This window comes from Dunckerocampus dactyliophorus, chromosome 21 (genome assembly GCF_027744805.1).
Source record: "Dunckerocampus dactyliophorus isolate RoL2022-P2 chromosome 21, RoL_Ddac_1.1, whole genome shotgun sequence".
In the NCBI taxonomy this organism is placed as follows: domain Eukaryota; kingdom Metazoa; phylum Chordata; class Actinopteri; order Syngnathiformes; family Syngnathidae; genus Dunckerocampus; species Dunckerocampus dactyliophorus.
Window position 1 is genome coordinate 14,857,785 of NC_072839.1, and position 27,486 is coordinate 14,885,270.

Here is a 27,486-nt window from a genome sequence, read left to right on the forward strand (position 1 = left end):
TCTAGAAGAATGACATTTTCTGATCATATCAACGTCCAGATACTTTCACCATGTATTTTTAATTGACAGTTAGCATAACACGATCATTGTGGTTGTTTTGATAATCACTGACTGAAGGCGTCATATGTGATCATGTTTTATTTCTGTCATGTATCATAGGAAGCATAGCAGTACATATGTGGTGTGATATGAAGTGAAATAACATGCAGTTAAAAGTATAATCCGAGATAAAGAGGACATATTAGAAAAAGTTATCGGCAAATAAGTGACATGGGGTGTTTTCATTCATTTAAAACAAACAAATGTGTTACAAAGGACACATCCATCAGCTGTCACTCACTCTCAGAAACGCTGTAGATTCAAACATAACACATAAACTCAGCCTTTCTTCCTCTGTGTTGTGTATTGTGTTTTGAGTCATGATGTTTACACAGGATTGACGTAAGCAAACTGTGAAATATAGAAACCACGCACACGCGCGCGCACATACACACACACACACAGAAACAAAGTAGTCTAGTTACAACACTCCACATAGTTGGCTGGCAACATCCCAGATTTTCCGGTCCGCTGCACGGTGCCGTACATCCAGCCCTCGTCAATGGGCTGAGCGTTGACGATGACATCACCGTCCCTGAAGGAGACCTCGTCGTGGTCCTGTGCCGCGTAGTCGTACAGCGCCCGGTAAACACGCTGCATGACAGAAAGTTGAGTGAGTGCATCCCGACATAAGCAACACCAACTTTGGGAGCCTGTTGTACTCACCGTGGCGGACGAGTGCGGCGGCGAGGTGACGGATCTGACGGATGACATGCTGGTTTGGTGCATGTAGCCGTGGTGATGCTGCGGATGCTGATGCTGCTGATGCATGTGTATACCCTGCTGGTACGCTCCAGGCAGCACGGGAGCTGTGCAACAAACACAAAAAGAGAAGAAGTCAGCACCACTCTGTGTCCTGCGTCAACATAAAGGCAAGCTTGGAAGAGTTTGGTGCAGAAGAGCACGCTCATCAAACCTCTGCTCTCACAAATAACTTTTCACTTCCTATTTGTGTCCCGATACTTCTGTCCATGCAAAGTCATTTTCAGCCCCACGCGTGACGTTAACGTCCAATCACACGCCACAATGTTAATAGCACACGTGTGCGCCCGTTCTCGCTGGGTACCGGGTGTGTCGCTGTTGCTGCTGCGCTCCCAAAGGTCAGAGGTCAGCGAGCTGACGGACTGAGTCCCACCGTGACTGGGCGCCGGAGACTGCTGAGACTGACGCCTGCTCAGTCTGCGGTCGGCCCGCTCTGACACCAGGGGGCGACACAGAGGTGGCAAAGCATCATGCAGAGGAGGAAATGGTCAAATGGCTGTACTATGATCACCTGAATGGTGGCTAAAAAAAAAAAAAAAAGACAAGACAACATGGGGGGCTGTGGGGGGTTGGACTACCAGACATCCTGCGGAGGCTCTTGGACTGGATGTCATCCTCCAGAGGGTCAAAGTCAAAGATGGAGCCTGGGTCTGTTCTCCACACCTTCAGGTCTTTTAACACATGATGGGGTGAAGGTTAGCAGGCTGGCAGTCCAGACCATATGGACCAGAAGAACCAGCCAGCACCACATCGAGTTCACTTGTTGGTCTACATTAAAGATTCTCAACCTCCTCAGTAAGAAGATAACATGATTTTTTTGGGGGGGGCAATTATTTTAATCCAAAAAATAAAAAAGATTAACGATGATGCAGCAACGCTGGCAAAGCAATAAAGACAACATCATGTCTTGTCAAAGCATCTTCTTGCTGGAGAAAGAACTGACTTGAGACTGTTTGATTTTTAGCTGCAGTACTCTTTTTCCCCTGCAGATAGCACCATCAAACCACCATACTGTACCTTACCATAATTAAAACATATATACTGTATTTACACTTGAAAGCAGAGAAAAGGTGGTTTTGCTGACCTACGATGATGCCTCCAGGTCGTCGGTCAAGCTCCATCATCTGCTTGTGTGGGCCCACGTCGGCCATCATGTGATTGGCTCGCTGGTAGCGCTCCATGCCGGGCTCGTCCAGTCCTGGCATAGAACCTCGACCGCGGGCCCGCTCGAAGCCCTCGTGGTACTTAGCCTGTTGGGCCAAAAACAGGAGATGTCAACAGAGCATGTAAGTGTAATAAGGAGTGGTGGACACACGTGCGCACACACACACACACACACAGTGTATTTTGTCAGTGAGCACATAAAGGAACCCATGTTTGAACCAAACCTTTATTATCCACACACACACACACACACGTGCGCACACACACACACACACATCCTCCATGTTAAGTGCTGCAGTCCCACACGCTGTGCCATGTTAGCGCCTCCCGCCGCCATGACAACCAAGCCGCTACCATGGACACCGAGTCCTGTGACCTCCTGACACGCCTGTACTCAGGTGTGTCCAACTCAGTGCAGCTCCGCCCCCTCAGCTCCTGCAGCCCAAGCTGGTACTTTACCTGTACGTACACACACACACACACACACACACACACACACACACACACATCATGACATGGATACCACTGTGTATTTGTGTATGTGTATGTGTGTGTGTGTGTGTGTGTGTTTCCAGGCCCTCACTGAGCTGATGTTCTCCTGATTGCGTCGGACTCTCTTCATCTCAGGTGTGTCCATGATGGCGGTCCCACAACCCACCTCTTCTCTGTACTGGACCTGAACATCAGCACATGACTGACTGCACTTCTAAAGAATGCGTGTATGTGTGTGTGCGTGTACATCACTGATCTTCCTGGCGTTCTCCCTGGCGAGGACGATCTCTGGCGTCTCCGCGACTGAGGAAATCAGACCCCTCATCAACTTGGAGTCCCAGCTGTAGCGCAGCTAGCGGGTGATAGTCAGACCTTCATGTTCGCACCATTTAAGGATTATTCATTGTCAGCAACAGTACGGGAAGTGCAGCACACGTGAGTCTCAAACCAGCTGAGTAGCAAACATTTTAAAGAACACGCAGAGGTATAGATGAAGCTGCTGAATGCTTCACCGCTAGTGATACTTCAAAAGCAGTAACTGCCATCTTGCAGGAACAGAACCAATGTTGTAATCGCATTGAGGAACAAAGTGCTCAGCCTAGCATTGATAGCGCTGATGAGTCGATTGTACAGTACAGTGAGTGTAACACAACAGCTCTGTAGCTAATAATTAAAAGCGCATGCAGAGGTGACATTCTACACACTCACGGAGCTAATGTGTCTCTGGTTGGCTTTGACCCGGTCCATCTCAGGAGTGTGCGACAGGACGCTGTAACGGCCCCTCAGATGCTCCGCCTCGTCCTTGTACTTCCTCTGGTGTGGTGACATGACACATGATGATGTCATCAGGAAGAGTGCCCATAACAACTCACCTGACTGTACACGTCTTTGAGGTAGGAGGCGTGCAGGAGCTCCGGAGTGTCTGTGATGGTCCCGTACGAGTTCTCTGGGAGATGTTCCGTCTGTTTGTAGGACCTCTGTGAAACAAACGCACATACGCTGCAGCAGCTAGCAAAGCGACACGCATGTCCGGTTCTGAGAGTTACCTGACTTTGGATCTCTGACGCCCTCTTGGCCCTTCGGACCTCCAGGACATCCCCGCTCAGCTCCATTCCTTTACCCACGATCATGGTGTCCAGATCCTTGTGATACTCCTTCTGTGAAGAGCAACATCAGGGTCAGACGAGCACCAGATCCTTTCACTGCTCACATGGACACTTTGAAAGTACAGACCTGGTTCAGAATCTGATTGGCTTTTTTTACCCTCAGCAGCTCAGGTGTTTCCTCCAGGCCGATGCCGGATAAGCCCCGCCCCTTGACTTCCTGCTCCAGGTCCTTCCTGTACTCCTTCTACACAGACAAACATTCCTCTTATTATTATCATTACTACGGCACAGTTGTAATGACACAGTTTGTCCACTGTGTGCGTGCTACCTCGTTCAGCAGGTCGCTGGCGTGCCGGGCCGTCAGATATGCCGGCGTCTGGTCCACATCCACCAAGGCTTTCCCCTTGATGTGCTCCTCGTAATCCCGCCTGTACTCCCTCTAAAGGACACACACACACACACCTTCACTTCCTGCGTCTCGACAACCACTAACAATCACCTTGATGCTCTCTCACCTCACTTTGCATCTTCTGAGCGTCCTTGAACACTTTGTACGTCTGCGTGTCGGCAAATTCCACACTTGTGTGGCCTTTGCTCTTCTCGTACTCCTCGTGATACTTCACCTGCGACCGCAAAGCCACACCCGTCACCGGGGGAAGAGGAAACGCCATCACGTGATGACACACACCTGACTGTGCAGCACTGCATTCTCCTTGTGGTGGCGCTGTTCAGCCGTGTCCAGAGACATGTGGTGCTGAGCTTTGTTCTGCTCGTACTTCTTCTTATACTCTACCTGATCCCACACACACACACACACGTGGATTTGATGGTGAAGAAGGGGAGTCGGCGTCCATGTTTTTCCTTTTTTTTTTTTTTTTTTACACACGTTGCTCTGCAGCTTGCTGGCATGCAGCACATGTTCTAGCTGCAGGAGGTTGGGCAGGTCTGAGGAGTCTTTTGGTTTCTGGTTGCTCTTATACTTCACCTGGATAAAAAAAAAAAGATGATGTAGAGCATGAGAGAGGATGTCAGCCAAGAACACACGACAGTTGCTCTCCTCTGTTTTAATTTCGTTTTAACTTCTCCGAACAGGGCGCTGAGGACAACAAAGTGAATTCAAGCTGCATGGTTGTGTTGCCAACGAGCTGCTTATGTAACGTTTGGAACTATTTGCTCTGAGTGTGTGTGTGTGTGTGTGTGTGGGTGGAGGATGGACCAAATGTGTGCATGTGAGCTAAAACCTCTTCAACTTCTCCAGCTTTCATCCAACAGGCCTCCTCCATTTGCTTGATAAAGGTTTCCATGGTTACTGCCTCACTAAACAGGCTGCACGTTAGGGAGAGTGTCAAAGTGGATGACACACACACACACACACACACACACACACATGTTCTGGTGGGTGGAGTTCTGGTCAGGTGCCTGCTGTGAGAGAGCTCTTATTTTGAAAATCATGCACCTGATAGGTGACTTCCTCACCTGACTGGCGAGCGCAGCCGCTGCTTGTGTGTGTTTAAAGGACACACACTCCATCGGGTTGTAGCGAGGTCGAGCATGCGGCTCCAACGCTTGCTTGTACTTCACCTGCAGGGAGGGATGGGTGGGGCTTTTCAAATGTTGGGCCACACCTGATGCATTGTGGGTAGCTTGTGTGTGTGCGTTTGTTTTACCTGGCTGGCCAGTTTAGACGCTTCTTTGGCGTGATGGATGTCCGTTCGGGCCAGAAGAGACGCGTCGCTCAAGACCATCTGCTTGCTGTTGCTCTTGTAGGCCACCTGTGGGCGCCACACATACAAATAATTCAACGCATGCATAATAGATCAAAATGAGATGTAGTCCCATTAAGAAGGATGTTTCCACTTTCTATAATTCATCAAACGGTTGTCATGGAGGCTGCAAAGTGCTTGTGGGTTGACACACACACACACGCATGAACACACACAGACTCACATCGCTGGCCAGTTTGGCAGCGTTGGTTGCGCTGACAATGTCGGCTCTGTCAGGCGCTGTGTTGTAGTGATGAAGCTCCTCCTTGCCCTTCCTGTAGCTGACCTGCAAACAGCGGAGACATCATGTGACGTCACGTGTGGTGGGCAAGACGTTAACGTGATGTGACGTTAACGTGATGTGACGTTTCCCGGCTGCGGTTGCATTTACGTCGCTCTGGTTCTTGTTGACCTCCATGGCGCGCTCCACCTCGGGCAGCGTCTCCATGTTGGCGTAGCCCGACTTCCCCTTCTCTCGGTTAAACTGCTCCTTGTAGAACTTCTACGCAGAGCACAAGAGCACAAACAAAACAAATCGATAGTGCAACTTTTCTTGGTCTTGTCCAAAGGCAAAAAGGTTAAGGTCGGTTTATTGTCTGGTCCGGGTCTGGTTCTACGCTCTAGTTAGCGTTCAATTGCCGGGTCAACACACGTGAATGGAGTTTCATGTGCTGCCCCCCTGAGGCAAACAAAGGCAAACGCAGTTTGAAAACCCTTGACTTGTAGTACCACTTTGTTCCTTCAGACGTGATAGAGAGTCAATACAAATAGCGCCCCTGGAGGCGATTTGATGCAGCTAACAAGACTGCTGCCAGCAAAAATGGCATTTTAGCATATTTGTTTTGGCTGTTGGAGATTAGCATGTGAAGTGGTGAAGCTAAGATGTTGTGGACATGTGGTGGATGAAGTGTATTTTCCCCCTGCAGCTAGTCAGAGGTAGCTTTTGTGCGTGTGAGTGCAGTAGGTCAGCGTCTGTGTCCTCAGGCAACATCTGTTGTCAAGCAAGACGATACCATCACGCGTGGTTCAATCTCCTGCAGTCTTTCAGCTTACGTCGCTCTGCGTCCTGCTCAACTCCTTCGCAAAGACGGTCTCGATGGTTTGGGGCATGTGAGCGTACAAGCTGCTGGTGGCTTCCTTCTTTCCCTCCTCCTTGTACAGCTTCTGCAAACCAAACGTCAGCCTCCGCATGACGATGTTCCCGTGGGATTGATCCAGACGTGAAGGCTGTACCTCGCTCAGTAGCTGACTTTGTTCTTTGGCGTGCTGAATGTCTTTGGTGTGCGGCAAAAGCGAGTACAAACTCTTGACCATCTCCTTCTTACTGGCCTCCTTGTACTTACTCTGGCAAAACATGACAATAACAACACTGCACTGACACAATGTCAACACGACTCACCTGGCTGTGAGTGTCAGCCATGTCCTTCACAAAGCGAGTGTCCAGAGTCTCAGGCAGCTGAGAGAACAACGTGTTGGACAGATCCTCTTTGTCCTTCTTGTACTTTGTCTGGACGCACAGGAACACGCCAAAGTATTCCCAAGGTGGACTTTTGGAACCTGGATGATGCTGTCGCTCACCTCACTCTGAAGTTCTGACAAGCGCTTGACAAGCTCAGTCTGGCTGGTCTCGGCCATCTGGTGAAACACACTGCTGCTGCTCTCCTGCCGACCTTTGGCCTTGTACTTATTCTATGACACAAACGTGAAAAGTTGTGTTGTCTCGCTGTAGTGTACTAGTGTGTACTGCAGATGTGGAAATATTGCATATTATGAAAATACTGTATTCACTCCTAACGCTAACGCTAACCTCAAACCCAACCCTAACTTTAATCCAACGGTGTGCAAAGTGCAGCCGAGGGGCCATTTGCAGCCCGCAGCAGTTTTTTTATTGGCTTTGGCAGATTCTCAAATTTAACAAAAAACAGCAAAATTGAAAATCAGCAGGAACTCAACAAGAAAAAAAAGTCAAGAATATGAATAAAAAAACATTGTAATCTAATGAAAAAAAGGCGTAATTTTACGACAATAAAGTTGTGATATTATCAAGAAAAATAACAGTTTTAGCAGCATACAATTTTTTAAAAGTCGTAATACGACAAACAAATAAGGCAAAGAATAAAGCCATAATTACAAGAAGAAAGTTAAAATACTTGAGAGAAAAAAAGCAGAAATAAAAAAAAACAGCTGAAATTTTACGAGAATAAAGTCAAAATATTACAAGAAAAAAGTCGTATTCTAACGAGAAAAAGTATTTATTTTATGAGAATAACGTAAAATTATGAGGAACAATAATGTGATTTTAGTAGCATAGAGATGAAATATTAAAGGAAAAGTATGTTATTTTTTAAAAGTAGGAACATTTTGAGAAACAAAACTAAATAAAGTTGTAATTTTTTTTAATTAGGTTGAGGAAAAAAGTTATAATATTATATATCTTATAATATTACAATAATATGGGAATAAAGTCATATTATTATAAAAGAAGAATATTTAAGAAAAAAATACAAAATAAAACCTGCAAAAATGGGGAAAAATGAGCAAAGACGATGTTGACGATGATGTTGATAGTAAAAATATGCATTTTCACCTACAGTGTACAGTGTACTGTACAAATCTGAGAGGTTTTTTCTTATGTCTTTATCTTTCTTCTATATGTAACTTCTTAGCATCCTTGGCAAAGTTGAATCCTTTCATTTTCCACAAAAAGTTTAGACACCTCTGCCCTGACCAATAACCTCTTTTGTAGCAAGACATCACCTCACTCTGCAGCTCCATGACGGCTTTAGCAAACTTGATCTCCTGGGTATCAGGCAGCTGGGAGTACAGGCTGCAGCTCTGTGCCCTCTGACCTTCCGCCTTGTAGTTGACCTGGAGAGAGCGCAGGTGGACTGTCAGCGTAATAAGAACTTGGGCGGGGATAACGAACAATGTGTGCACCTGACTCTGCCGCTGCGTGGCCTCTTTAGCGTGCAACGTCTGCATGGTCTCAGGCAGGCGGTGGTAGAGGCTGATGGCCACCTCCCTCCTGCTGGCCTCCTTGTATTTAGTCTGCGGTGACAACTATCAGTCATGGTGTTGCTTACAAACGTCTGTATCGCTCCACAAGCTGGACGTTCACCTCGCTCTGAAGCTCCGAGAGCGTTTTAGCGAGCTGCGTCTCCGTGGTGTCTGCCAGCTGACTGTAGGCGCTGCGGCTGAGGCTCTTGACACCTTCCTCCTTGTACTTGCTCTGCAAAGACACTGCCGTTTGAAAACCTGGCATCCTGGCATGCGCACGCGGGCTCACCTCGCTCTGCAGCTCCGACATCTTAGCGGCCAGCTGCGTCTCGGCCGTCTGCGGCAGCTGAGCGTACAGACTGGATGCCAACGCATCCTTCCCGCTCTGCTTGTACTTGTTCTGCAAGAATGAGGTCAACATAGCTGTGCTGCCATGATGCATTATAACATACTGCAAAAATAGTTACAGATTAAGCTACTGCTGCTGCCCTAATTGACGATACATGCTGACTTTATGGGGACGCTAATCACTGTTAGCTGAGTGGTCCCCAACCTTGTTGACGTAGCATGTCTCTCCACGCACACACTCGCCAACCTTAACCCTGAGGTGACCTCGGGGTAAAATAAATTGATTGTGTGTCTTCTATCACGTCTGACCGGACCGGTACCGGGTCGTTGTCTGGTGGTTGGGGACCCGTGAGCTAGCAGCATCATGATGTGTAATCCCGTGTATTTCCAACATGTTTTCATGAGAGTGTGACAGTAAAGCGAGTACTTGACTCTGCAGCGCAGACTGTTCTTTCGCATGAAGTGTCTCGGCGGTCTCAGGCAGCTGATGGTACAGAGCGCTGCTGACCTCCTTCTTTCCTGCCTCTTTGTATTTGACCTGCGCCACACACAGGAGACACACTGTTGCCATACAAAGCTGGCTTCCGAGGCATTACATGATTTATTTATTAGGATGTATTTATTTATTGATGGCTTACTTATACTATACTACTATAATATATCAGCAGCAAGTGAGCATGCCAAGACAAGGACTCCAGCAGCTCTGATAAAGAGCCCAGAATAGACAAGGGTCCCTGGTTTATCTGGCTGTGCACACGCACACACAGTCAAGAGTGTGTCCAAAAGCTATTTCCAATTTTTTCTCTGACCTGGCTGTGAGTGTCAGCCATGTCCTTCACAAAACGAGTGTCCAGAGTTTCGGGCAGCAGAGAGAACAACGTGTTGGGCAGATCCTCTTTGTCCTTCTGGTACTTTGTCTGGAAGGAACTAAAGTAAACAGCCTGGTATCACTCAGTATGATGGTGCATTCAGGATCCTCACCTGGCTATGTAAGTCCGACATCTGTTTGGCAAACTGAGTCTCATAAGTCTCAGGAAGATGCGAGTACAGGTTTGTCGTCATCTGCTTCTTACCGTCTTCTTTGTACTTCACCTGCAGAGAACACGCACACACACGCACACACACACACAGACATTTACTTGCACATTTCAGTGTGAAACACACGCGTGAAGCTGTTCACCTGGCTGTACAGGTCAGTCAGCTCTTTGGCCGCCTGCGTCTGGCTGGTTTGAGGTAGCTGGTGATAGAGCGGCCTGCTGGCGTCCTCCTTGTGCTTGTAGCTGACCTTAACAAAGATGGCAGAAGAGCTTCAGAACCATGCTCTGGACTTGCTTCTTGCAGACTCGGTACTCACCTGACTCTGCAGCTGTGACACTTCCTTAGCGTGCTGGGTCTCCAGAGTGTCCGGCAACATGGAGTACAGGCAGCTGGACGCTTGTCTCCTGCCTGCCTCCTTGTACTTGTTCTGGAAAGGCATCACACAGGTCCTGTTGGGTCCACGTGAGCTGGCTGATTTTGTGGAAAATCTGATGTTGTTGCGTACCTCGCTTTGGATCTCGGACACGCTTTTAGCAAACTGGATGTCGTTGGTGTCTGGGAGCTGCGAGTAGACGCTGACAGTCTGTGCCTTCTTCCCGCTCTCTTTGTATTTATTCTGAACCAAAAACACAAACGAGCCGGTCCTGATGTTGTATTACTCCAGTCAAAGTCGTAAAAGTCCACAAATGTACTTTTTGGGTACCTCGCTCTGGATCAGCGCAACCTCTCGGGCCAGCTGTGTCTCTGAGGTCTCAGGAAGCTGAGCGTAGAGAGACGACGTCATCTGCTTCTTCCCCTCCGCTTTGTACTGGTTCTGTGGCGGGAGGAGACCAGATCGGATCAGCTTGCAATCAGGGTTCCTCTTCGATGAGAGAAAAAGACAAAGCAGGACTCACTTCACTTTGCAGCATCCTCACTTCTTTGGCGTGTTTGGTCTCCATGGTTTCGGGTAGTTTGGCGTACAAAGACGCCGCCGCCTGCTGCTTGGCTTCTTGCGTGTACTTGGTCTGAAACACACACACACACACACACACACAGATGATGTCCTCTTATCAGCCTGGCTTCCTATTGGCTGATATATTAACCCTGGAGTGACATCAGCAGCAAGACTGCAGTTGTTGTCCTGTCCAGGCTGCGTTCAAATACCTGGCTATGCGTCTCAGCCATGTCCTTCGCAAACCGGGTGTCCAACGTTTGCGGAAGCAGCGAGTACAACGAGTTGGACAGCTCGTCTTTGTCCCTCTTGTAGTTTGCCTGGCAATGTTTTAAAAAAAAAAAAAAAAGGTTAAAAAGAGGAAAAAGCAGCTATGAGGAACAAAAAGTGGGCATGGCCTGACCTCACTTTGGATCTCTGACACATGCTTGGCGAGCTGCGTCTGTGGCGTCTCCGGGAGGAGGTGATAGAGAGACGAGGCGGCGTCTTTCCTGCCCTCCTGGTATTTCACCTGTGTCAAATAAAACAAATACCTTTTTTTTTTTTAAACGTCAAGTGTCACCTTTCAAGTCCAGGTATGTCCAAAGTGTGGCACAGGGGCCATTGCGGAACGCTTCTGTCTTTTTTTTGGCCAATGGCACATTCTAAAGATATAATTAAACCAAAAAAAAAAATAAAATAAAACATAGGGTCTGTGTAGGCTCTCAGTCGTACAGGAGTTGTCCATCGAGGGAAAGGCTTCTTGAGACGTCATCTGTACTTCTGTGAAGAAGATGTCGGACGTTTCGCTCCTCATCCGAAGAGCTTCGTCAGCGAACTAATAAGTGCTGGTAGCCTAGGCCTTAAATACAGTAAGAGTGGGCGGAATTGGTGTGCCAACACCCTCCTCCTATTGGTTCCTTACACTAAGCCTGGGCGGAGTAGTGGTCTAATCCTCTTCTGCCATTAGCACCTCCGATAAAAGGGAAGTGTCGCTCCCTGAGTTGGGTATGAACGACTCTGATACTGGCTCGTTAACATAGGTACATAGGTACATTTAAATAAATTCACAACAGAGTAAAGTAAAATATTTGTATTGTGTATATAAGTACTTTTAATATTCATTCATTTTCTATGCCGCTTAATCCTCATTAGGGTTGCGAAGGTATGCTGGAGCCTATCCCAGCTGACTTTGGCCCAGAGGCGGGGTACACCTGGACTGGTAGCCAGCCAATCGCAGGGCACATATACAAAATATATGTAATATTACAAAAATAGAGATTAAATGTCATATTTGCAATATAAATAATTTGGGTGATTATAGCATACAGCAAATTCAGTACTGTCTCTCATCAAATTTGAAGAATTGTCAAAAAGTTCAATATTGTAAATTATTGTTCTGCGCTCTGATCGTCGTAGCATACAGTATCTATATGGCTCTTTTCTAGCCTGTTTACATCATCAAAAATATTAAAATGGATTTTCCTTTTTCAGTATGCGGGCCTCCGTGGAAAATATTTGGACACCCGTGTCTAAGACAGTCACCTGACTCTGGAGCGCCGTCACCTCCTTGGCCCGCTGCGTGTGGACCGTCTGAGGGAGGCTGCTGAACAGCGAGGACGTCATCTCCTTCTGGGCGTCCTCCTTGTACTTCACCTGCAGGGACGCTGATGGTCAAAGTGTGCACGCATACGCAAAAATGCAAATGAGCTCACCTCGCTCTGCAGCTCGGTGACACTCTTAGCAAACTGCGTCTCGGCCGTTTGTGCTAACTGGGAGTAGAAACTCCGAGAGAGGCTTCTCTTCCCGTCCTCCTTGTACTTGTTCTGAAGGACACAAGATGTCTTGTACTATGAAAACAACTAAAAAATATCATTTTATTTTGACCAATGTGGTCTCTCCTTTGAAGGCACCTCGCTCTGCATGTGTGTCATCTGTCTGCTGAAGCTGGTCTGGCAGGTGTCAGGCAAGTTGGCGTAAAGCGAGGCGGACATCTCCTTCTTCCCGCTCTCCTTGTACCTGACCTGGAAGACAACATCAGCGTGAACACTGTGAACACGGTGTCCTCAACATGAGCTAGGACATATGCACGCTACCTCGCTGAGCATCTCGGCAGCGTCTTTGGCGTGCTGTGTCTCCATGGTGACAGGTAGGGCGGAGTACAGAGAACTGTGGAGCTCCTTCTCACCTGCAGATTTGTACCTGCTCTGAAGTAAGGAGGAGACATGTCAAAATGGTGGACTTAATGCTTTATCCATATAAGCCTTCTAACGCTGTCAAGTCGGTGGTGTTGGCACCTCGCTCTGCAGCTCTGACATCTGCTTGGCCTGATGAGTCTGAGGGGTTTCTGGGAGATGATGGTACAAACTGCTCTGCATCTTCTGCTTCAGGCCTTCTTTGTACTTCACCTACAGCAGACCCCCAGGTGAGACCACCATACACGTCATGCATGTTTAAAACACCCTCAATTTGGTTGCTATGGAGACTACAATTATCACCCAATACAGAAATTCTTGTCCTATCTTCTGGGCAGGATTTACAGCTATTTCACAACTTGGAGTAACTTAGAGTAACTTATCGAGGGAAAGGCTTCTTGAGACGTCATCTGTACTTCTATGAAGAAGTACAGATGACGTCTCAAGAAGCCTCAACAACTCCTGTACGACTGAGAGCCTACACAGACGCATTAGAGTAACTTAGTAAAAATGTGGTCACAGTGACGAGAGTACCTCACTCTGCAGGTCGGAAAGCTCTTTAGCGTGTTGCGTGTCGATGGTTTGGGGCAGCAGCGAGTACAAGTTAACATTCATCTCCTTCTTGCCGTCTTCCTGGTACTTCACCTGCAGACCAGAACCACTACGAGTTACAACCTCAGCAAGAAAACTTCCCATTAGGAAGAAATGGATGCCGGTCACCTGACTTAGAAGCTCAGAGACGTCTCTAGCGTGGGCCGTGTCCAAGGTTTCAGGCAGCAGGTGGAACAAGGTGGACTTGAGATCTTTCTTCTGAGTGTACTTCAGCTGAGAGGTTTGGAGCAAGATGGCTGATCGGATCTGGACTTGTGTTGTGTATGTACTGTACTTTACCTCACTCTGCACGTCAGCTGCCTCTTTGGCGTGCTGTGTCTCCAGAGTGGCGGGCAGCGTGGAGTAGAGAGACCTGGACTCTTTCTGTCCCTTCTTGTATTTCACCTGGCAGGATATGAGCACACAGTACCAGTCAAAAGTTTGGAGACACCTTCATATTCAACGGAGCGTCTCCAAACTTTTGATCTGTCTGGACTTGCGTCACCTCACTCTGTAGCTCGGAAATGCTCCTAGCAAAGCGTGTCTCCGCCGTGTCCGCGAGTCGTGAGTAGAGGCTCTGAGCCAGCTGCTTCCTGCCGCTCTCTTTGTACTTCCTCTGTGAGGGAACAATTTTATTAGAACACTTCAGAGACCACAGGGAGTCCGAATCCTGTTGGGTGCATCCTCACCTCGCTCAGGATGTCCTTCATCTCCTTGGCCAGGCTGATTTCACTCGTGTCGCTGAGAGTGGCGAACAGGCTGTGTGACATTTCCTTCTTACTGCTCTCTTTGTACTTAGTCTGATCAACACACACACACGCACATTTAGATATGTCATGGCAGGTGGATGCAACGTGCAGCTGATGCACCTGACTAAGCAGTAGCGCGGCATCTTTAGCGTGCTGCGTGTCCAAAGTGTCAGGCAGCGACGAGTAGAGACACTTGTTGATCTCCTTCCTTCCTCCTTCTTTATACTTGATCTACAAGCAAGCGCAGCGTTGCTGCACTCACAGCGCACTACACTGAACATTCGGGTTTCAATGGTCTGGAGGCGATACCTCGCTCTGCAGCTGGGACAGCTCCTTTGCCAGTCGGGTCTCGGCGGTCTCCGGGAGATGATGGTACAAGGTGTTCTTCTGCTCAACTCCTTCTTTATACTTCACCTGCAGACCACCACAAATGTGGCAGTCACGCTCACATAATGATCTCACAGTCGCACGCTGGAGACGTACCTCACTCTGTAGCACCGACAGCTCTTTAGCATGTTGCGTGTCAATGGTATCGGGCATCAGCGAGTACAAGTTTACGCTCATCTCCTTCTTGCCGTCCTCTTTGTACTTGACCTGCGGGAAGATAAAAAGAATGAATCATTGTTTGTGATAGCTGTGAGATGAGAAGCGGTTGTCACCTCGCTGGCGAGCTCGCAGGCGTCCTTAGCGTGCGCCGTCTCCAGAGTCTGCGGCAGAAGCGAGTACAAGGCCGTGCTCTTTTTCCCCGCCTCCTTGTAGCGGCGCTGAAGGCGAAAAGACGACAAAGCTGTGAGTTTAATTGTGGTACGTTTGCCATGGTGGAAGTCACACCTCGCTCTGCAGCTCAGCAACACTTTTAGCAAACTGCGTCTCCATGGTGTGGGGAAGCTGAGAGTAGAAGGACTGACAGAGGTTTCGTCTGCCCTCCTCGTGGTATTTGTTCTGATGGACCACAAAGACTGTGTGTCACGTCATGATGTGACGGCAAACCTTTACTAAACTTTGTGGTACCTGGCTCTGCAGCTCCGTCATCTCTCTGGCAAACTGGATCTCATTGGTGTCGGGAAGCTGAGAGTACAGAGACGAAGGAGCCCCTTTTACAAGCACCTTGGGACGATAATTCACCTGAGACAGGACAGAGGGTCACACACAGGCCGGACTTTGCTGGTTCTTACACTAAAAGATCTATCCAGATCAGGGCTCTTCAACAAAATCCAGCCAGTACATGAAGTCAGACTAGATTCCTAAAAATAGCACAGCACTTTGGTCATATACAGGATCTTTGACAAGACATTTTTCAGTAGGTGCTTAAAAAGCAAAGTGCTACTGTCATTTTAGAGGATCTTTGACTCGTGTTTTTGCAGTAGGTCCTTAAAAACAGCAGAGGGTTCTTGTATAGAGAGGATCTTTCACAAGCATTTTTTGCATCAGTGCTTAAAAACTGCAGAGTGCTCCTGTCATTTAGAGGACTTTGACTAGCATTGTTTGCATCAATACTTTAAAAACAGCAGCGTGCTCGTGTCATATGGAGGATCTTTGACTAGCGTTTTTGCGTTTTTGAAAACAGCTGAGCACTCCTGTCTCCTTTAAATAGTGGTTTTGCGTAGACCCTTAAAGAATAATGGTGGAGTAATGGTGGAAGTCTGGCCCAGGGCAACTTCGCTTTCTAAAAATGTGCCCCCCCCCAGGACATTGTAGTTAAATAGCTGTGGTCTAGATGTAGGATGGAGGTGAAATACATCACTCTGCAGCTGGGACATCTCCAGCGCGTGTTGGATCTCAGGAGTGTCGGCCAGTTGTGAGTAGAGGGAGATGGAGGCCTTCCGCTTGCCATCTTCCTTGTACTTCTTCTGTAAGAACATGTGTGATGTCTGACCATGCTAACATGTAACGTAAGAAGGAGACACCAAGTACCTCACTCTGAAACTCATGGATGCTCTTGGCCAGATGCATCTCACATGTTTCAGGAAGCTGAGAGTACAAAGTGTTGCTCATCTCCTTCTTCCCCTCCTCCTTGTACTTGTTCTGAGGACCAGAGAAGTTCCACTATCACACGTTTGCTCAGATCCATCCATTCATCATCATCCATCCATCTATCCAGCAGTCGGACCTCACTCAGTATCTCAGTGAGTTCTTTGACAAATTGGGTGTGAGTGGTCTCTGGCAGCAGTGAGTAGAGCGAGGAGGACATCTTCATGTTTTCTTTGTATTTAACCTGAGAAGACACCAACAACACGTAACAGCAAACAAACATATGGCACAGCTTCTGGTTCTGGTTGGACTACCTCACTCTGGAGCTGGGAAACTTCTCTGGCACGTCGGATCTCTGGCGTTTCTGGAAGGAGCGAGTAGAGAGATAGCGACGCCTCTTTCTTCCCCTCCTCTTTGTATTTGGACTGAAACAGAAGCAGGGAGTGTGAGGACCACCAAGACCTGTTCTCACTTGGTCGAAGGTGTTCACGGGCGCACTGCTCAGACCTCAGACAGGACGGCGCTGATGTTCCTGGCATGGATGAGATCTGCTCCAGGAACAAACTGACTCTGACCCTTCATCTTCTCAAAGTCTTCTTTGTATTTCACCTACGAGGTGGAGGTTTGAAACATCATCATCATCATATTCAGGTTTAATGCATCTCTCTTGTTGAGTGATTCTTTGTGTGTGTTCTGTCGCTACTGAGTAATGGTTCTCATCTCCGTGGCAACGCCACCATCCCTGACTGGTGGATAGGAGCATTAGCATAGAAGTTGAGAACTTTGGGATTGACGTGAGCGCGGTTGATGCGACCCGGCGGCTCCCAGCTGCAGTAAATTTAGAAGCAGCTCACCTCCCGGCGGCAGGGTGACTCACGTTGGAGTCTGAGTGCCGCGCTGGAGGACGCAGGCAGCTCAAGCGACCGCCGGAACGAGCGGAGAGGATTTCATAAAGCGGCTCGACTCGTTTCCATGATGAGTCACCGTCGACATGTCAGCCTCCCACATCCTGAATGAAAGCAGCATCGTTTCACACCGCTATGCATCTCCTTTTCTTTGCCTCTTTTAGTGGACTCAATGGCTCACTGGGGAACCTTTGAGGGCTGGTTACCAACGGCAACGCTGGGTTGACAAGCCTCCTTTTAAACATGTTTGTGTTCTGCGCTTTAACATCAGTACACAACTGCCCCTGCATATGATTATTAGCACTTCTTAACCAAAATATTGATGGATAACTTCTTTTAGAATCATAAGTCTAGGGAAATAGTTGTACAATGTATTCTTAAAAAGGGTTTGCTAACAAAATTCTGCTTGTGGGGGCTCTTTGACAAATAGAAATGGGTAAAAAGGCTAAATAGTCCATCTAGTTCCTTCGTCGCAAGCAAACGGTGGTAATTAAAGAGAGATGACAGTGTTTCGCATTTGCCACAATGACATTTGGACTGCTACAGACTAGATTTGGCACGACCTGCATGAACACATTATCATGAAACTGTGGAGGTATTCCAGATACGCACCTGTTCTGCCGGAGAATAAGAGGACATGGCACTCTGTTCTGACTTGTGGCTATATTTAACGAGTAGGGATATGCACAAAAAGTGAAAAATGGGAAGTGTTGCTTGGGTCAAGTGTTTACACGGTAATCAAATACAAACAGTCAGGAAAGGAAAAGTATTCTCTACAGGAGTGGCGATCCAGACATGCGTGGCACATGCACAAGCGTGCAGCCTAGTGGGGGTCATGACTAGCGACAGTGGTGAGAAGACAGAGCTTGGAGGCACGCTTCCATTATTTGGTAGCACTTTGCCTTCCCGATAAAATACGGAAACTAAACGTGTGTCCAAAGTGTCACCTTTGGGCCATTTGTGGATCACGGCGGGGTTTTATGGGCCCATAGCACATTGCGAAAATAAAAAACATCATAACGTCACCTCCCTCCCCTCGCAACACACCACCCCAAATAGATTGTAGTCCTGTGGGAAACATTGGATAGGGAGTAGTATTGGACCTGGAACTAATCAATGTGTTACAATAGTCACTTTTATTGAAAATGTGCATTTGAAATCGGAGAAAGCATTTGCAAAATTTAATGAGTCATATGCACATAACAAATAATGTAAAAAAAAAAAAAAAAAAGCCGACCAAGCAGAGCTAAGGTTAGATTTTTTTTTTGGAGCTGCACATCTCGCAACACAGGAGGCTGTGGAGGGGGATGAACGAGCCGACGTAGATGCAGAAGCATAATCCAGGCCTCACTCTCTCCCCACATTTTGCCGCCTGAGTCTTTGAGTAAAATGACAGCGTTTGTGATGCAGCTTAAGTAAAAAAAAAAAATTTAAAAACAATTTTGTTGCATGTTAGCGTGAATTGCGATTTTTTTGTGCAGCCTGACATTGCATTGACATTTCTGGGTGAACCTACCTCGCTGGACAGGAGGCTGCATCTCCTGTTGAAGGCTGGATCAGGAAGCAAAGGTGGTCCAGCATCTGAGGCCTTACACACACAAGCATACACACTCTTGACTGATTAGGTCCACAATACAATTTGTCCAAAGAGTTGGACAAATTCTTTACAAAAGCTAACAATGATCAGTTGTCTCACCTGTGGGCTTCTGGGTACTTTTTGTCCTCCTCCTTCCTCCTCTCCTTCCTTCTCCGTTTCATTGTTGTCCTCCGTGTTCTCGTCAGGGTCAACAGGGTAAGCGTCACACGTTGTGACTTGGTTAGAGCTGAAGGTCGTCACGGTTTCTTGGAAGGTCTCTTTTGTCACCTTCACAGTGGGAAGTTCTTCCATCTTTAAGTCCAACTCAGGGGCGGATGAGGCCTCCTCTCCTTCCATGGTGGGAATCTCTGACATTTGAGACACTTGATGAGAGTTGAGAAGACCATGTGGCCTCGCTAGTTCAGACCATCCTCAAAGATGCACTCACCAAGCTCCATCTCCTGTAAGTGCTCTCCCGGTCCTCTTTAAGCTGCTTGAGAGCCTTTATGACTTCTCACGTCAGTCCTTAGAGCTTCTTCAACAGTACGCTCTGAACGGGATGAGGGTTTCTCCTGCAGCATCCAGTCTCAGTCTCAGCTCCAGCCAGGTCCAGACTCGTGATGGCCTGACATTCATCGAGTACGTCTTATCACGTATGACGGCCGCATTTAGCCCTCCACTCAGGAGCTTATCAGCAAGCTGACCTTCATCACAGCGTGTTTTAGAAGGTGATCAGTGTCGTATGCTGGAAAGAATGGACCTCTGGCACAGTGACACACACATGCACATGCTAACGCCACCTACACCGTCATACAGGTGAGATCTTCACCTGACGATGAGGCTCACGTCTTTGCATACAAGTGAACCAACATTAAGGAGGCAGAATAAGAGTGCAATGCTGGTCCATACGGTCCACGCGTTGTCACCAGGAGCTGCCAGGACCACAGGAAGCGGCGGCAGGTATTCTGGCGCTGAGAAGAGGTGTCAGATGGCCACTGAGGTAAACAGAACCCAATGGCCATCTGTCACTGCACGACAAAAAGACTGTGGACCACCTTGAATGTACGACAATACTCCAAAGCGACAAATGTGCATTCTATCACGCATGTTGGACATGCTGGACGGGTCGCCATGGCGACCACTTGACAACCTCGAGGTGGCAAAAAAAAAAAAAAGTAATCTACTGGACTTTCTTAATCTTCTGCACAATGACAGTCGCCCCCTGCTGGAGCAAATGTTGTTGTACCTGACTTAATTGTGAGCAACTTGAGAAAAATAAAGAAAAACATACTTTTCAAGCTGCTGCGTTAACTTCAATGACGTTTAAAGACACAATGAATTGATTTTTAAGCAATGTCCACACAAAACAAAAATGTCCCTTAAAAACAAAAAGGTCCTGCTTCAGAGTTTGTGTGTGGATGGGTAAACCTGAGCTTTTCGGCTTATGTCGGAAGAATTATTCTCTGTTCATTTACTATTCAGAGAGAATGAACAGGTAGCGCCAAATGTATTCGTGGTGGGCAGCCACAAATAAAAATATATATATATTTTTTTATATTCATTTATAGGAAACACCCGCATGTATTTAACTCTTATTTATGGCGTTATTGACTTATGGGTGCTGTTTTCATTTCGTGCAGTGGTAGACGCTACTTACGACGGCCACAGGCGATTTAAAAAAAAAAACATTCATGTCGGTGGGTCTGTGTAAGGGAGCACTGATTTTAAATATAATACATGGCATTGCACACCTACGATGACACTTTTTGATGAACAAAGGCATATGATGGGCGGCTAAGCAGTTGTGGTCAACTTTTCAGGCTTCTGATTGGCCAAAATGTGCATGGCAGCCAGTGAATGCGAACAGAGGTTTTGCTAAAAACGCCACTGGTGTGAATTTAGATGAAAATGTTTGTGTGGATGGTGAGAAAGTAAACAGTGACCAAAAAACTCCACAAAAAAACCAACACTTTTTTGGGGAGTAGGCTCTGAGGGTCCAGTTTGGCAGATGGTGGTTCTCCAGGCACAGAGCAATGACAGCATGTCCCTGAAAGACAGGTCCTCCAGAGAGGTGGCGGCTCTCAACATCCTTCCAGAAGCTACACAACTTCAACCACTGGCAGGTTCATCAACCCCTCCGCTCAGATGTTGCTAATGAATTCACAAACACCACATCCGCTAAAATCTCCTCGGGCTTCGTCGCGCCAGCTCTCTTGACACATTTAACAACCTGACACATTTTGTTACCTAAGATATTTTGCAGCAGGGAATGGGAGCGTTCACACACATACACACACACACACACACACACACACGCACACTCGTTACGTAACATTCTACTGACACCATTCTCTGCCCTCCTGCTCGTTCGCCCACCATATCCTCCTCTTCATCCTCCCACGTTCCTCCAGCCTCTTCATGACGAGGTCACAGATGCTAGGGAAAGCCCGCAAGTTGGCGAACACGTTAACATGCATCGCTTCTCACTCTGTCAACGATTCAAAGGTCACAGGCGATAAAGGGTCACTTACAGGCTTTCATGTGACCCTCCAATTGGGAGGATGTCATCAGCTTCATCTTGTCCACACTGGGTGTGTGTGTGTGTGTCTGTGCGTGTGTGTGTGTGTGTGTGTGTGTGCGTGTGCGTGCTCACTGACAAAACTACACCACATCTCAACCGTTTTAACACGCATGTACACAAACAGTGTGTATGTTTGCGTGTGTCCATACGTTACTGATCTGCTCCTGCGTGCGTCTAAGTCGCTGCATCTCCGGCGTGTCGGACACGATGCTGAACCCCCGACCTTTGCTCTCCTCAAAGTCCTTCTTGTACTTCACCTGCAGGTGGAACAGGGGGCGGAGTCAACTCACAACGACATCACACGGTATGCAGCTCAGCAAAATGAAAGCTGCAGATGCACCTGGCTCTGCAGCTCGCTCTGCTGTCTCAGTCTCAGGTTCTCCGGCGTGTCGGTCACAGTGGTGAAGGATGTTTTGGGATAATGCCTGCAGTTGGGACACACACACACAGTGCAAGGACACTGCAAACTGGGCCGGCAAAGACAAAAGCAATCCTAAACATGCCCAACTCCAAAAGATCATCAGCAGCTTTGCCTACCTTTGCGTGCGCTTTAAAATTATCACTACTCAGCCTGTTGGTGTGAAAGTCATGTGTGTTACACTTGTCACATTGTTGCTCCTTAGCGCTATGACAACATTGGTTCTGTTGCTGCCGTGTTGTCCAATTTACTTGTTCATAAATGACCATGTGTGTCAAGAGCTGCGTTTTCCCTTGCAACTTCTCATGCACTCCACATCATTATTAAAGCGCCACAATGATCAATTATTGCTTCAGCTATAATTACAGCATTTCAGTGAAAGTGAAAACGTAGTTGCGTCTTTGTGCGCCCACATCCGCTGCTCATGTACGTATGTTTATGTGTAACCATGTTGGCTAACTAACTATGATCCAAACAAGCAGGACAAGCAGTGTTGTAGTGACAATGACCACAGCTCTCAAACAATGACCCTGTGTGTGCGTGTGTGTGTGTGTGTGTGTGGGTGTGTGTGTGTGTGTGTACAAATTTAGACCACTATTGTCTATGATGTTGCCATGGCGAAGGAGAACCTCCTGGGCCTCCACCTGGAAGAAAGCTTCATGAAAAGTGTGCAGCAGTGAAGTGGCTTACACGGGCAGCTGAGTTATATAAGCGCACGGTCACAGCAAACATTCCCACACGCAGTCAGGTGACACCCTGAACTCCTTTAAGCCGTCTAATGATTATTAGCATAAAGGCTAACTTGCATCAGCACAGAGGAAACGTGCCCTGCCTGCTTTGTGATGTGGAGGGGCACTGAAGACTGTAGCGCACGTCCAAATCTTCCGGAAGCAAAGTGTGCATCACTAAACTGAAACGCTGTGCCTCGTTCAAAGGTGAAGAGGTCAGAGGTCATACAAAGCCCAGTCACACACTGCAGATTAAAAGTCCGTGTGTGTGGTCACATGTTTTATCTCAACTGAAGTCGTTTGTTCGACAGAGTTCTTGATGGATGCTTTGTTAGCTCTTTACTCTCTTAAAGTGGTTTTCCTCTCATCTTCCATCAAGAGCATGTCAATCATCTTGCCTGATGGGCGTGGCTCCAGTGGCGAGTGAGTGACACAACAGCGACGTGCAAAAGTGACTTTTTAATGATGTTCTAACAGTAACATGCGTTCCTAGAGCCTGTTTATGAGCACCAAATGTGAGAAAACTCCTTCACTTGTTTGCTCCACTGCTCCTTTTTGAAATTCCAGCTTGTTTTTTTTTTTGTGTTAAAATGTTTTTGTTTTTTTTTTAAACAGGCTTCCCTACACATCTTGAAATGCATGCTGAAGCTGTTCATGTTTTTCCTCATCTAATGGGCTAATCTAGCATGATGTTGCTGTCGAAATTTGAGTGTAATGTTAGCACTTTAGCTCACAGAGCTATACTAGTCGCACTTCTTATGTTGTTGTATGTGACAAATGGCATCTATTATGTTGGACAAGTGTATACCTAAAATGTGGACAATGTACACAATAGCACTTCTTGGAGACACACTCAGGCGTGGACAAACACAGCTCGTTAGCATTAAAGCTCCAAATACACAAAAGGGTGTGTGTGTTCCCATTGGGGCTTACTAAAATGTCTAAATTCCAACATCAAAGCTAGATTCCAGCCAACACATTTTATTATTTTGTTATTTTGTTGATAAATAGTATAATACGGGATCATTACCAACCACAGCAGGGTTCTGGAAACAATAGGCCTTGACTTCAGTCGACAGGATGCTGGTTTTGTACACTCGGCTTCTAAATAAAGTTACAACGTCACATGTTCAAATATGTGGGCGGGGATTAAAGAAACAGGGATAAAAAGAGCCGACTCCCACAATATCTGGAGCTGTGTGTACAATTGTTGGTGAAAGGGCAAAGAAACAAAGAGTGTGTGTGCTACAAGAGAGGAAACACCTTTTTGACATTAAAACGGTCAAAAGTCAGCCAACCTCTCTCGTCTTAGCTCCACCCTGTGTGTGTTTGCAGAATAGTCAAAGTGGACAAAGTGCGTGTTTATTCTCTGCAGCTGGCTGAGAATTTAAAGATGCTGTGTGATGAAATAAAAGAAATATGTTTGCCTGTTAGTGTATTCAGAAATATGGAATGGGACGGGAGGGGTTAGGGTCAATACAACACCATTTTTCTGTTTCCCTGTAAAGGAACACACCCAGTGAGGAACTGCATTTCAGATCAAAAGCCCTGAACGGATTATAAAGAACAATTCTGACGTTAGGATCAAGTCTGAAAGCCATTCAAAGTGGCTTCGAAAACCATGTTTGGAGTCTAAACCTGGGAATCTGAAGCATCTTGTCGCTTGCCGCCGTGAAAGCCTGCCCAGGCCACAAAGCGAGTGACATGTGAAGCAAGGCGGGGCTCGCAAACCGCCACCGCCGAAACCACCATCGCTGCTATGAAAGCCTTAAGGGGTCACCGCACGCTGATAGGAGGAGCCTGTGGGCGCAGCCTAATGGCACATTGTAGCCGAACATGTACAGTAGTTCCCAAAAGTGAGTAGCATCGTGGTCTGGGGATGCACAAGTGCCGCCTGCACTCGGGAGATGCGGCTATCGATTTGCTGTTTACTGAAAATGAGCCAACACAAAGACATTATTGTCTAAACAGCTGGTAACAACACAAGTGACCAGCAAGATAGTAGTGGTAGTGCCATGGTCCAGGGCTGCACGAGTGCTGCTGGCACTGAGGAGCTGTGGTTCACTGAGGGGAATGAAAAATTCCAACAGGTACTGCGACATTGTGAAGCAGAAAAGGGACCGCATGGCAGTTTTTCATAACGAGGAGTCCAAACGCGCCTCCGAGATGACAAGTGCCTTGCTGAGGAAGCTGAAGGTGATGGTGATTTAGTGGCTGAGTATGTCTCCTTCACACCTGAACCCATTTGAGAATCTGGGGGGCATCCTCAAGCGGAAGGATCCACCAATTTGTGATGACGTGATGTGAGCACACTTGTGTTGCCAGCTGTTAGTGGATAATAAATCTCTACTCTCCACGGTGCCAGCAGCACTCATGCTCCCCCAGACCGTGACGTTAACACCAACCTGCTTGACTGAAGGCAACACACAATTATCATGTTACTCAACCGTGTTGCCAGCTATTTAGACAACAATGGCAACAATAGACAACAATGTTGACTCATGTTCAGTGGATAGCAACTCTACACTGCTATATAAGCTGTACACTGACTACTCTGAAGTGTATGCAGGTTGACTTTGTATAGTATATTCCCTTGAGAAGAAGGCTGCTGAAATGTGATATGAGGTCACAGGTGAGGACTCACGCGTTGCAGTACGGCTTCTTGTCGTAACCTTTGTAGTTCTTCATGTTCAGGGTCATCTTGCAAACCTCGCAGTGGAAGCATCCTTTGTGCCAGTTCTGGGAGGGAAAAAAAACACGCACAAACATGTCAGCTGCTATAACGGTACCGCCTGTCTGTTGATGTGTCTTAATGTTAACTGTTGCAGTGTTTTTAACTACTGATAGGACTTCCTGAACACAAAAGGTGACAAAGTAGACACCGACCTATTTACGTTATATGTTTACAAATTTCTCACGACTCACGATCGCCTCCCGAGGAAGAACGTGGTATTCATTGGCGCCCTCATGCTGTCGTGTCATTTGACGCCTCGCCGAGCACACAGGAGACGCGAGAGGTGACTTAATAATTCATCAAAATTACGCCACACACAATAAGTTTTTTTGTTTGTTCCCCACAGATGTGTAGACTTTTTTGGACGTAATCCTCCACTTTAGACCATTTCAAACAAGAGCAGGAAATGCAAATTAACTCTTAAATTACTTACAGTATAATACAAATAACTAATATTATAAATAAACAGTAGGTGGCGCTATTTCCAGAATTGTAACGTGACATGAAGCATAGACAAAATGTGGGAAGCTTTAAAATTCACAGTAGAGGCCAACCCACGCAGGATTGTTGAGTAATTTTAATCAGCTGATATACTGTGCGTACATTAGAGTGTGCATAAAATGTCGTATTTCATCTCCGAATAATCATCATTAAAGAAAAAACATCATTTTAGCCTACTTACAGCTACAAAGGATGTTACTGTTTTATTTTTTTTATTTATTGAGATCAAAGAATACAAAGTTATTTTTACATATTTAACATTAATATCTGAAAATTGAAACAAATGTGAAAAGAAATTCCTGTTAAACAGTTTCACGCACTTATGGGAGGAAAAAGTGCTCACCTTATCCAGGCAGCTCACTTTCTCCGTGGGATACACGATCTTCCCGCAGCGGGCACACTGGGGGTTCATCCTCCTAAACTGTCGTGTTGATTCGGGGTAAAATGTTGCCCTGGAAGCGGATAAAGTCACCGCCGAGGCGAGCGTCGACACACCAAGAAAACCGAAGAGAGAAGAAGGGACGACCAGGAGAGTGGATGGTGCCCAGGACAGAGTGAGTGCGCCATCAGCGACAAGCCAGCAGCAGTTGGCAGAGGTACCGGAAACCGGAAGTTCATACGTCTGGCTCTCTGGCCCTTTCAGTGCAAAAGCATCACGTCACTGGCCTAATCACCTGTCAATCACAGTGTTGACAACATCCTAACTGATAAGCAGAGGTGGAAAAGTAGTAATACTACAATACGTAGTCTTTTTAGTGTTTGTAATTTTTTAAGTAGTTTTTAGGATGTGTCGTGTGAACTACACAATACTCTTTCATAACACAGGTGTCAAACTCAAGGCCCAGGGGCCAAATTCGGACTGCCATATCATTTGATATGGCCCGTGAAAACCTGAAAATAATGCACTTCAAAAAGACACTTATTTTATTTTATTATTTTAATATTATTTTCTCATATTTGTGTATATATTTTTATTTTATTATCATATTTTTTAAAAACTTTTTTAAAGATAGTTATAGTATATTTTTATCATTTTTAATATTGTGAAAAACAATTTTATATTTTTAGTTATTTAAATATATTTATATTATCCATCTTCTATGCCGCTTATCCTCACTAGGGTCGCGGGTATGCTGGAGCCTATCCCAGCTGACTTCGGGCGAGAGTCACCCTGCACTGGTCGCCAGCCAATCGTAGGCCACATACAGACAAACAACCATTCACACTCATGGACAATTTAGAGTCGCCAATGAACCTAACATGCATGTTTTTGGAATGTGGGAGGAAACCGGAGTACCCGGAGAAAACCCGCACACGCACGGGGAGAACATGCAAACTCCACACAGAGACCCCCAACGGAGATTTGAACCCCGACTGACTGTGTGGCCAACATGCTAACCACTAGGCCACCGTGCGTCCCTCATATTTATATTATATTAAGTTAAAACAAATGTAATCAGACACTTAATCTTTCTTGCTAAATGCATTTGTTGTCAACTTTGACAGAAAAGTTCTTACTTTTTGTCATCAAGTCATATTATATTTTATATTATAATGTTGAATAAATAATTAATAAAATTAGTTATTATTTGTAATAAAATTGTTCTTATTTGCATTAGACAATAGTAGGGTATGCTCAAATTTGTGCTTGGCACCTTGACGTCTTTCAGTAAGTTTGTTGGTAAAACAACACAAAGCAAACATGATAATAATCCCAATTTCCCCTTGTGGGACCAATAAAGGCACATCTTATTTTATCTTATCAAATGTGTCGTGATATCATGAGGCTATTATACATGAATATGGTTTCACAGTTACAGGTGGGCCCCTCGGGGTAACCAGAACTGCGATGCGG

The 27,486-nt window shown here is 46.6% G+C and overlaps 2 protein-coding genes across 4 annotated transcripts; both read right to left on the reverse strand.

Moving 5' to 3' along the window:
- Nucleotides 1-40: 40 nt before the first annotated feature.
- Nucleotides 41-26,226, reverse strand: LOC129174107 (LIM zinc-binding domain-containing Nebulette-like). Of its 2 annotated transcripts, XM_054765721.1 has the most exons (8): nt 25,975-26,226; nt 25,041-25,135; nt 21,591-21,675; nt 21,400-21,507; nt 1,946-2,111; nt 1,440-1,532; nt 766-908; nt 41-693 (listed from the first exon to the last, which is right to left on the reverse strand). In XM_054765721.1, the coding sequence occupies exons 1-8, from the start codon at nt 26,041-26,043 to the stop codon at nt 517-519; spliced, it is 936 nt and encodes a 311-aa protein (XP_054621696.1). In that variant the 5' UTR covers nt 26,044-26,226; the 3' UTR covers nt 41-516. The 2 variants fall into 2 exon arrangements, with proteins under 2 accessions (XP_054621696.1, XP_054621697.1); XM_054765722.1 differs by lacking the exon at nt 1,440-1,532.
- Nucleotides 4,145-21,348, reverse strand: LOC129174098 (nebulin-like). Of its 2 annotated transcripts, XM_054765704.1 has the most exons (48): nt 19,118-21,348; nt 18,790-19,037; nt 18,610-18,681; nt 16,696-16,797; nt 16,503-16,613; nt 16,328-16,432; nt 16,132-16,242; nt 15,957-16,067; nt 15,229-15,342; nt 15,049-15,159; nt 14,877-14,981; nt 14,701-14,811; nt 14,527-14,631; nt 14,338-14,448; nt 14,158-14,268; nt 13,974-14,084; nt 13,769-13,873; nt 13,598-13,702; nt 13,412-13,522; nt 12,980-13,090; nt 12,779-12,889; nt 12,596-12,706; nt 12,398-12,508; nt 12,228-12,338; nt 11,107-11,214; nt 10,916-11,023; nt 10,666-10,776; nt 10,473-10,583; nt 10,275-10,385; nt 10,086-10,196; nt 9,912-10,016; nt 9,713-9,823; nt 9,541-9,648; nt 9,159-9,269; nt 8,673-8,783; nt 8,505-8,615; nt 8,324-8,434; nt 8,144-8,254; nt 6,965-7,075; nt 6,786-6,893; nt 6,620-6,730; nt 6,440-6,550; nt 5,778-5,888; nt 5,571-5,672; nt 5,291-5,395; nt 5,100-5,204; nt 4,510-4,608; nt 4,145-4,416 (listed from the first exon to the last, which is right to left on the reverse strand). In XM_054765704.1, the coding sequence occupies exons 1-48, from the start codon at nt 19,125-19,127 to the stop codon at nt 4,294-4,296; spliced, it is 5,250 nt and encodes a 1,749-aa protein (XP_054621679.1). In that variant the 5' UTR covers nt 19,128-21,348; the 3' UTR covers nt 4,145-4,293. The 2 variants fall into 2 exon arrangements, with proteins under 2 accessions (XP_054621679.1, XP_054621678.1); XM_054765703.1 differs by having other exon boundaries at nt 4,145-4,608.
- Nucleotides 26,227-27,486: the final 1,260 nt, after the last annotated feature.

What these genes read in the sequence shown, in the direction of transcription:
- LOC129174098 (XM_054765703.1), bottom strand. An exon ending in TGTCCGAGATCCAAAGCGAG is followed by an intron (nt 10,197 to 10,274) that starts GTACGCAACAAC and finishes ATGCCTTTCCAG; the next exon opens with AACAAGTACAAGGAGGCAGG. An exon ending in TGGCTGACACTCACAGCCAG is followed by an intron (nt 9,270 to 9,540) that starts GTCAGAGAAAAA and finishes TGTGTGGCGCAG; the next exon opens with GTCAAATACAAAGAGGCAGG.
- LOC129174107 (XM_054765721.1), bottom strand. Translation starts at nt 26,043, where the DNA reads ATGAACCCCCAGTGTGCCCGCTGCGGGAAGATCGTGTATCCCACGGAG. An exon ending in AGAGCGAGCTGCAGAGCCAG is followed by an intron (nt 21,508 to 21,590) that starts GTGCATCTGCAG and finishes TTCCACCTGCAG; the next exon opens with GTGAAGTACAAGAAGGACTT. An exon ending in CGCCGCACTCGTCCGCCACG is followed by an intron (nt 694 to 765) that starts GTGAGTACAACA and finishes TCTGTCATGCAG; the next exon opens with CGTGTTTACCGGGCGCTGTA.